Source organism: Corapipo altera, unplaced genomic scaffold, assembly GCF_003945725.1.
Source record: "Corapipo altera isolate COAL_440 unplaced genomic scaffold, ASM394572v1 1, whole genome shotgun sequence".
NCBI classification, from domain to species: domain Eukaryota; kingdom Metazoa; phylum Chordata; class Aves; order Passeriformes; family Pipridae; genus Corapipo; species Corapipo altera.
In genome coordinates, this window is record NW_020884873.1 from 19,520,945 (window position 1) to 19,530,915 (window position 9,971).

A 9,971-nucleotide genomic window follows, 5' to 3' on the forward strand; every position below is an offset into this window, starting at 1 on the left:
GCTTTTCCCTTTCTCAGAGACATCCTCACAGTAGCAATGCAACTGGTACCCAGATGCAACCTAGCTGTTACCCTCAGCCCAGCATCTTGAGTCTCAGAGGTGACAGGCCACCCCCTTGGCTGGCCACCCACCAGCAACACAAGGGTTCCCCCTTCTTTCCCTGCCTTTCCAGCTGCTTCACCAAGACCCTGCATAGCATCTCAGCAGCATTCCCTATGACTCCCTTGAGCAGACTCAGCGCTGTTGACATTGGGTTGATTGCATACATTGCTCTGTAAGGTGTGTCTTCACCTTTGCAGCATTGCTGAGAACTTTACTGGAAACCTCTCCAGGCATTCACCAGCACAGGGGAGGGATAGGGGGTGATTAGGACCAAATCCTTCCTACTCTGACATGTGCAGACACGAGTGTGTGTGTGTGTTTTCCCAAGCAACAGCATTGCTCAAAGGGCAGGTTATTTCTTTATTTCTCTTTGCTTCTCCAGAGATCTCACCCCAGGAGCTCCAGAGAAGCCACTTTTCTTGCAGAAAGTGTCACATCATCCCTCAAGAGTGTGCCAAGGCTCTGTTGATCCCCTGGACCTTGCCGGAGCTGTGCCTGCACAGTGCTGATCTTCCAGGGCTCCCCCCACCTCCTTGCGCCGTGTAGGCACCCGCCCACGACTGATGTCCTGATGTCACCTGGTGGCAGGGTATATCTGGAGGAGAAAGGACACCTCGAGACTCTTTCTACACAGGCTGCAGGACAGGAGTTGAATGATTTGGAAGAGGAGCCTTTGGTAATGTAAGTGTTCTCCAGGAGCTCTAATCAGTAAGGGGTAAGGGGGATGAAAAAGGAACTGGCTACAAAACCGAAGGGAGAGAAAAGTCCATATAAAACCCTAGGGGGAAGAAAATCTGGATGTTTGAACTTGGAGAGCGTGAACAGATCCAGTAGCTAGGAGAGGAAGTTTTGGTTCTTCTGTGTTTGTTTTCTGTTTCCTCTAACATTAGGGCAGGTTCTGGAGCTCAGTTTCCTGGCTGTACAAGCAGCTCTGCTCTCTGCAAGGCTGCTTATTTTCCCATGCTGGGCACCCCTTGGTCAGGGTTCCCTGGAACCCCCTTGGCTTGTGTCTGCAACTTGCTGAGCCTACATGTGAGCAGCATCGGGGGGCTCCTGAGGAGCAGCTAGGATAGGCAGCTGGTGTTTCCTGCTGTGCTGCCCAGCTGTACATGCAGGAAACATCAGTGGGGAGTTTGTAACCTGTGATGCTGTACCTCTGGTGTTACTGAATCCCTTCTTTCAACTAGGATAGTCTTTCGAATTATTTCCATTTGGGAATATAGTTCTACTTTAAATGAGTTTCTGTCTTTCAGAGTGCATTCTCTTTCACCTGTTCTTGGTCTTAAAACAGCTGCTAGAATGAAGGGTTTGAGATCCTGTGTAAAACACAGGAGCAGAAAGGGCTGGACTTGTGTGGACTTTTTCCATCACTATGATTAGCAAGCTCAAGCAACTGAGACTGGAGCTATGAGACTCCTCAAAGGCATCTTACACTGGATACAATACTTCCTGTTGAAAGCCTGCCTGCAAAGATGATGCTAGTGGCTCTTATGAGGTCGGGAACTGAGCATGCAAGAAGTCCATCAAAAAGACTGTGCAAACAAGGGTATTTCCTCCTGGTTGCTGTCTACTTCCCATGTATCCCTGAATGGAGTGCCATGGCTCAGGGAGGTTTTGTGTCTGACACCCCTGAGACAGCATAAGACAAGCACACATGGATAAGTCTGTATTTTTGAATGTTTTGGACAGGGGAAGATGAGTTCCTACACCAAAACCATCTGAAGAAGATCAAGTGAGGCATCTACATTATCTGCCAGGGACATTTTCCACAGAGAATCACAGATTAAGGACAGGGCAGATTAAAGAGTCAGCATTTGTCAGTAGTATTCAAGCCCCTTTAAATTCGAAGAAAATTAAAATAAGGATGATTAACCTGGACAACAACCTAGAGGTGGGATTTCTGACGCAACTGAGATAAGCCCATTAATGTGTATTAGGTATAATTAGCATTCCCACGCAAGCAAAGCTCTTGCCCAGAGGATTAAACCCTGATCTGAGCAGAAATGCTGTCAGGGGCAATTAAGTAACACCTTGTCAGAGAAGGGTGCAGAGGAAGTGCATGGCAGAGGATCTTATGCCTCAACAGCCTTTGCATCCACAGCCATCAGCTCTTGTCCAGGAGCTGCACCCCAGTGCTGGCAGAAGCAAAAGAGATCTGGCAGCCAAGGAAGCACTGGGAGGAATCATCATAGCACTTGCAGAGATCTAGAGGAGACTCAAAACATTTGATCTGATACCAAGGACTATTCGAGTAACCAGGTACGGTAAGACAAAAGGCTGTGAAGAAGCTGCTATTGGCATTTCTTTCATATCTGTGATCCTGGGGTGCTTGTCTGACTGTGTGTAGGGGCAGTTGGTTTCCAAGATGTGGGAACTGGGGTAGATTCCATGCTGTGGGTCAGGGCCCATTCCAGCATGAATGGAGAAATCTTTGACTGTGCACAATGGCAAGTGAGTCCCACTAGCTCAGTGGTGAGAGAGCAGCTTGATTCCTACTGCAAAATATGGTTGTTCTGTGGCACTAAGGTTGCTTTCCATCCTCAGTCAAATCTTTTAGTGATGCATGGAGAGAATGGGTAGAGGAAAGTTAGTAAGGGAGAAGTTAGAATTGTCCCTTACTGAAAGTTTCGTTGAGTGCTCTTTTTTGAATTCATGCAAGTGAGAGAGGATGAAGTGTGATTTGGGCAGATAATTTTTCCTATCAAATCCTGGGTTATTGAGTAGCTGGTAGATGGATACAACTAGTTTGGATTGGGGGAAAAGGAAACTCCAAGTACTGAATCTTCCCCTTAGCTATTCATCTGTTAAGTAAAGGTCAGGGACAAGGTGTGGACCCTCAAAGATATTTTTATGATTAAGGTATCATGCTGGCAGACAGCAGGGACTGGTGAAGCAGGGCAAGAATTCAGTTGGAGATGGAGCTCAAATGCATCTTGCAAATTTTGGATGTCAGTCCTAAGGGATGGAAATCTGTTAGTTGGTTTGTTTTTTCTGTTGTACTTTTGGGAGTAGCCCTTGAGAGGGATTCTAGGTATCTTTGATGTCAGATTGACATGGTGCTTAAAAGTGGATGCGTGTGCCTTGTAGTACAGGAAGGGTATCTAATGCAGACAGACAACCTACCAATGAGAATTGTACCTGAGACAGCAACATAATAATATACTTTGGGCATTAGCAGACATACTAAAAATGAAGCAGTTTTTTGATGCAAAGCATTTTGTTGTAGGGCAGTACCATCTGAATTTCTCCCATGCTGAGTAACAGTGAGGCACCAAATTCTGTCTTTGTTTTTGAGCCAAAATGCCTTCACCTCTCAGTTTGGCCCTAAAAAACCGTGAGTCAAAAGATTTCATCACCAGCAAGGATGAAATCCAGCAGTGCAGTCCAGGTGATACTTATCACTGCACCGCCAATCTCATTCTGTAACAGATGAAGGTGACACTGTTTGCCTGTCCTAACACCCTGCTGGGGGGATAAAGCTGTAAATATTGGGAGGCTGTTCAGGTGCTTCAGAGATGGCAAGGTAAAGAAGTAACTTCTACAGTTTGAGCTGATCCCTGTGTTTGTGGGCACAGCGTGTGCTTAGGAAGCGTTGTGTTACTTGCGGAGGAATAGCATCTGTGCATACTTCAGCTGCAGACACAACCATCTGCTGCTCCATTTGGGGCTGCTGGAACCTGTCCAGTCTCTTGCTTGGGATATTACAGCTGAGACAGAAGCCTGACCACAAGCAACAGAAGAACTATCATTTGGAACCATCCTTCTGCCACCACAGATGGAAAGATGTCCTGGGTGAACTATTCCTAGACTGCCACAAATACAGAAATATGGCTCTTCACCTTGCATTGATGTGCAAGTGACACAGGAAGATTGCTCAGATGATCTTTCTCTTTCTATCTCAGGCTTTGCTTTCCAGCACTCTGGCTATTTCTGGACAGTCAAATACATGATCCCTCTTTAGATTAAGGAAAAGAAAATCTTTGATGGCATTTATAGTTCTGAGATTAAAAGTCCTGAGTGTCGCGGCAGGTGATGTTGGGGATTAAGCCAGAGTACTATGGTGATATAATGAGATTAATCTTTAGTACCAAATCCTGAAGTTAATTCCATCAGCGTTTACATCAGCCTGGATGCACAGGGATGAACACCTGGAGATAGGAGATATGTAGCAGTAATGAGGAAGAACGTGACTTCAAGGAAGGGAGAAAAAAATTGCATTTATTTTTATCCATAAATACACTTGCTCAGACCATTCTACCATACTAATTAGACAAAATTTAATGAAGGCCTGGAAGCTCCCCTTTGGGCACTTCTGAGACTTATTACTCTCTTCTCAGGGAAGGAAGCAAAAAGTTCAGAGTGCAGCAGTTCGGTCCTCTAAGGCAGGAGAGGTGTCTCCCAGACAAAAATTGCTCCCTAAGAACTGTTTAGCCACTGTGAAGTGGAGCTTGGCTCATGTACAGTGTCATGAAGAGAGGTCAGCATATGTAATATAATTTTCAAATTCTAAATACTCTGCTAAATCCTGCGTAATTAACTTCTTCATAAAAGACTGTCTCCAAGCCTTAGCTTTCTCTATAATCTTTCAACAATCCTGTGCTATTTCCTATAAGTTTGGTATTGACAATCATGAAACCCTAACAGCAGCTCCACCCAGATAAAGGGCCCATCTAGCTCAACATCCCATGTCCATCAGTGCTCATCAGATAGTGCTTAGGCACAGGTATAAGAAAAGGTGAAGTATATCATGATCATTCCCAAAGACAGGATATTTCTCTAAGCCATGCATGTGTCTTTGTTGTTCCTAGTCAGTAAAAACATCAGCACTGCTATTCCAAGGCTAACTAGAAAACAAACAACATCAGCATTAAGCTTTCTATTTTACCAAAACTGTGGGGCAAGCTGCTGCATCAACCTGTCTCCAAGAGTTCAGCTGTGTTTGAGACAAAAGAAGGTGTGAGTCCCCATGACTTTGCAAGTCACTGCACCATGGGGTTAAGTGTTTTTTGGTCTTACCTCAAGTGTTCTTCATTTGCCATCTTAATTCTAGCATGCCAGATGAAAGGCAGTGCTACCCTGCTTAATTTGTATGCATTACAATCTTTCTTTATCTTTAATATCATTAACTTTAATCCTGTCACAATTATATTTTCCATAATTCTGTCAACTGACTACTGATATCTAGAAGAGATAAGCAGAAATAAGCAGAGTGTTGTATCAGTCCTTGCTGTTATCTTGCAGACAGAGGGATCTGAGAGAGGTGCGTGCCTGCTGCACACAGCCCAGCGATGAGTGAGACCCCAGCTGCCACCCTCAACACTGGAGATGCTCCAGCTGGTTCCACCACACCACGCAAGGGGCCTCCCAAGTTCAAGCAGAGACAGACAAGGCAGTTCAAGAGCAAGCCTCCCAAAAAAGGAGTAAGAGGGTAAGGGAATTTTGGAAAGAGAAGAAACCATGCTAGTTGGGTGGCTCCCCACTCTAAGCTGGGCTTCTGCAATACCATCTTTGCTCAAGCAAGGAGCCAGAAGGCTTCCTCCTGCCCCCTGGTGCCATCAGCTCTTCAACCTAGAGCTGCTTCCCTTCTTCTGCTGCCCACCCACCATTCTCATTCCTTGGCTGGGGGTTCAGGGCAACTCCCCTATCCTTGCTGCTGGCCCAAACTCACTCCTTACCTGCTCTTTTCTCTCCTAGGTTTGGAGATGACATCCCAGGCATGGAGGGACTGGGCACAGGTAAGCTGTGCAGGATGCTGTTGTCGTGCCCTGCTTTAACACAAGTGCAGACAAACTTAATGATGAGAGAGGATTCTAGGGTGACCTCTTTTTTTCCCTGGTCTCTCTGCAGCTCTCAGGGTCACCAGGGAAGACTAGTACTACCACCGCAAGCTGCCACATTCATGCTTATGCTCTCATACACTCCTAGACAGAAAGGCCATTTAGACATGCTTCAATTTCTCAATACTCACATTTGGCTGTTAAAGTGCTTGTTTGTTTTCTGCTAATACTCTAGCTAAGAATTTCAGCAGCATGAGGTTCTCAAAGAAATGCTAAATGCCAAGCTATTAATACCAAAAATCACAGGAACTAAATCCCAGATGGTTAAGTATTTGTGTTGTCATCAGAATCCTAATTTTAAGAATTTTATGTACCCATCTGGGATTGAGAAACATGCACTGGATGAGCTGTAGCCAGTCAGGGCTTTATAGGTATTGATAAGAAGAGAGTTACAGAACTAGTAGAACAAATTATTCATCATCAGATTTAAAGCTGCACATCTTCAAGGAGATCACATTTTGGTTACAGGTAGTTTATAAGAATAGTAGAGACCACATAATTGGAATGAATTTTTACACCAGTTTACATAGCCACTGAAGAGACTGTAGGAAATGCTGGCTTGCTTTTTCTCACAGAGAGAAAAATACACTGATCTGGTTTGGTCTGACAGGTAGTATCAGATTTGAAATGCTCAGCTGCTCATTTAACCTTCAGGTTGATTCTCATTCTTCTTAATGTTTCCTGAATAAATCAGCCTTTCCATTAATAAAAAATAAATACAAGGAATGCAGGGACCAGAACTCATTTCTAATTTTCTCTCTTTTGCAGATATCACAGTGATTTGCCCATGGGAAGCTTTCAGCCATCTGGAACTGCACGAGCTGGCCCAGTTTGGGATCATCTAATGTGTCAGCATCTCTACTGGTGTCACCTGGTGACTCCACAGATTTCAGCATGGTCTTCACCACCTTTGACACTTATTTTTGGCCCTTGCATCCACTCACTTATGGGCAGGGTGGTTTTGTAAGAGCTAGTTATAAGAACGTCCTTTGCAGATTAATTTGGCAAAGTTATTTGGGACCCTAAGCAGACCTCATGTTCCATGTGATGAAACTATGAAAAATGTCTTAATGTCTCCCTGCACTATATTATTTCCTCTCTCACTGTCATAGATATTCAATATTTATGGAGATACAGGGAGGCTGTATTTGAACTTTGTCCCTGATTAGCTGAGACATTGTGTGCAGATCTAATTATATCAAGCCTATTCTGTTTTCTTCCTTCCTTCCCTGACAGCTTTCTATATAGAATTTCCATGGGTAGGTCTCCATGTTATTTGGGCCACCAATCATTTGCTGAGAGTACATCTGTAGAGAACAGCTTTAGAGTCACCAGTCCAGATATTAGTCAATCTTTCCATAGGAGAATCTTCCCCAGGGGTTCACCATAAGGAATGTGCTGCTAAGATTTACCTCATCAGCACATGGGGATAAGGGCTTGCAAATGCTGTATCTGCTGTACTGCCCACAAGCCATGAAAGTCTGGCCGTTATAATAATGTTAAGTGAAAATGTGTGTGTCTGAGATCAATAGCTAAGTGAATTAATCGTATTATTCATTCCTTTGTGGTTGCAATTCCAAAGAAGCAGCACTCCAAATGATGCTGTGTTTTCTCTCCTTTCATGGGATGCCCTGTAGGACACTTGCACTGTCCCCATGCCCACACATACTTACATGAGACATTTGCTCCCCAGGACATGCTTGCTGCTGGTTAGGAAGAGAGAGAATCATTATGACCTGTCACCAGACTGTGCCAGCAGAAGATGGTATTGCATTAACTGCTCCCTCTTCCCTGTATTTAGCATGGTACAAGTCTCCCTTCACACTGCCCCCCATAAGCAGGAAGGCTTTTCTCTCTTCCTCTGGCAACTTCAAGCTCTGGAGCTTGTCTGGACAAGCAGGCAAATGGTGCCCCCAGAGAGAGGTAACAGCAGAGCAAGTGAGGAGGCAAAAGAAGGGTAGGATGAGTACATGCAGGCAAGCACAGAGTGAATCCACTTACTTAACGCTATTGATCTGTGTCTCCTGTTCTCTGGTAGCCTGAATGCTGAGGAGTGGTGAGGCACCCATAACCACTTAAATGTTTGGGGAAGGCACCAAGATTCCCTACTGCCCTGCCATTCAGGAAAGGCTTTTGTTTTGTTAGTAGGCAAGGAGCAGGTTTGTTGTAGCTACATAATATGCATAAGAGGAGATAAAATTTTTAATCATTGCCTTTAGCTTGACGAGCCTCATTGCATAAGAACTGCCTCCCCCCATCTTATCTTTCCTATGCTGAACATGTTCATGGGAGCAAGCAGTGATTGTGAAGAGGAGAGCAAATCCTGTCTAAAGGATTGATCCCCACACGTGAAGCATCACTACAAATCCATGGCAGTGCTATAGTTATCTGCTACTGTTATTCCAGAAACAAAAGCTAGCCACTTTTGGTTAAAATATAGCTTCATCACCAAAAACTAAAGGAAATTAATTCCTGTTGGCAGTCAAGAGTACAGCTTTCATTATTCAGCACTCCTGCCATTAGAAACACTAGTAAACCACAGAGTGGTTCAGAACTGCAACACACTCACAGCACAGAAGTCATGTACCATTTAGCTAATTGCAGCCCACAGCTATTTTCCTGAAGCAGTCTGTCCTTTCCACTTACTTCCAATCTCTCCTGCCTTTCTCACCTTTTAATGCTTTTCTTCTTTCCCTAAGTGTTCTTTATGTAGATTATGTTTTATTTAGCTTTTACTGTAGGGGACTGATTTCATTTTTTCCAAGCTCATGTGCTAGCCCTCTCTTTCTGTAGTTAGATGTAGTTCCTATGGCAATGCTCTCATACTTTCCCTCACATTATGCCATCCTGTATCATATGATCCTTACTGCACCTTCTCAGTCTGTCCTCTTCTCTCTGGGAAAAGACCCACTGGATCCAGTTTTGGATTCTGCAAGCTGATTGCCTCTATTATCATTGAGTTTTCCCTTTTTTTAAGGTTTTTTAAGCAGGAGAACAATGAGAGGAGATAATTTTCCTCCGTTTTCATCTCAGGCCTTGGGAAAACGGTCCAAAGATAGTGAGATACTCTGTCAGAAAATACTGGAGTAAAAGCAAAATTCTCCTTAATCCGGGAACTGACGCTTTCGAGCCAATGGGAGGGTCCTGGTGTAGTTCCACATCTAATTGCCATATCCCTAGTTCCCATCAGAGAACTACTCCATTCTCCTTCCTAGAGGAGTCCAACAAGAATGCACACACACCCCAGCTCTCATGCCTGGCTGTTGAGCTGTATCAGAAGATGGATGCTTTGAGTCAACACAGTTTATTAGTTATTTTAAAAATAATTTCTATTCATTAATAGGGATTGCATTCATTCCTTTACTTGTAAGGAATTTTGAGACTTAGGAGTCTTAAAACACCCTCACCATTGTTTTGTCTGAGGTCCTGAGTTTTTTCTAATGACTTGTAATTCCTGAAAGTTCAATTTTTCAGTGAGAGATGGCTATGGTGCAAGAAAGCAAATGTGTTAAAAGTATCTTGTTGAAGGACTTCAGTCTATATACATTGTAATATGTTATTCTCTGTTCTTTTACTATAAAAAACATGTCAAAAGGAATAAAAATTAATAAAAATGTTTTAAAAATCCTAGGAATGTAGTCTTACTTGCTTAAAAAATATAACCAGAGAAAGGCAGATGATTTAGCTTTTCACTCTGAAATATTTTCCTGGGGAAAGCTCGGAAAGTCACTCATCACTTCTCATCGGAGAAACCCAGCTATTTATCTCCAAACAATAGACAATAAAGACTGACTTTGATAACATCTGAGAAACCGTTTTTCTCTGAGTGATGACTGGTGTGTTCTCCCCAAAGTGGTGCATATGGTTTCCTTAGGGCTGAAATCGTTTGGCCAGTTACCTCTTCTGGGACTCTTTTTGCAACTGAACATCAGCATGTTTCTACCCTGTAGCAAAAAATGACAAATGTGAATGCAAACACTCGTCTCCTTTTGCTTCTTGCTGTTGCTGAACTTTCTAAGTGTTCATAGGGGT

General features: G+C 43.7%; 1 protein-coding gene across 4 annotated transcripts; it reads left to right on the forward strand.

The window, feature by feature from the left end:
- The first annotated feature begins 722 nt into the window (after positions 1-722).
- Positions 723-9,242, forward strand: PDE6H (phosphodiesterase 6H). Of its 4 annotated transcripts, none has more exons than XM_027661782.1 (5): positions 1,689-1,834; positions 2,204-2,366; positions 5,344-5,530; positions 5,797-5,837; positions 6,708-9,242. In XM_027661782.1, exons 3-5 carry the CDS (start codon positions 5,391-5,393, stop codon positions 6,782-6,784), a joined length of 258 nt encoding a protein of 85 aa, XP_027517583.1. In that variant the 5' UTR covers positions 1,689-1,834; positions 2,204-2,366; positions 5,344-5,390; the 3' UTR covers positions 6,785-9,242. The 4 variants fall into 4 exon arrangements, with proteins under 4 accessions (XP_027517573.1, XP_027517583.1, XP_027517562.1 ...); XM_027661761.1 differs by having other exon boundaries at positions 2,204-2,361; XM_027661772.1 differs by lacking the exons at positions 1,689-1,834; positions 2,204-2,366 and adding an exon at positions 723-783.
- Positions 9,243-9,971: the final 729 nt, after the last annotated feature.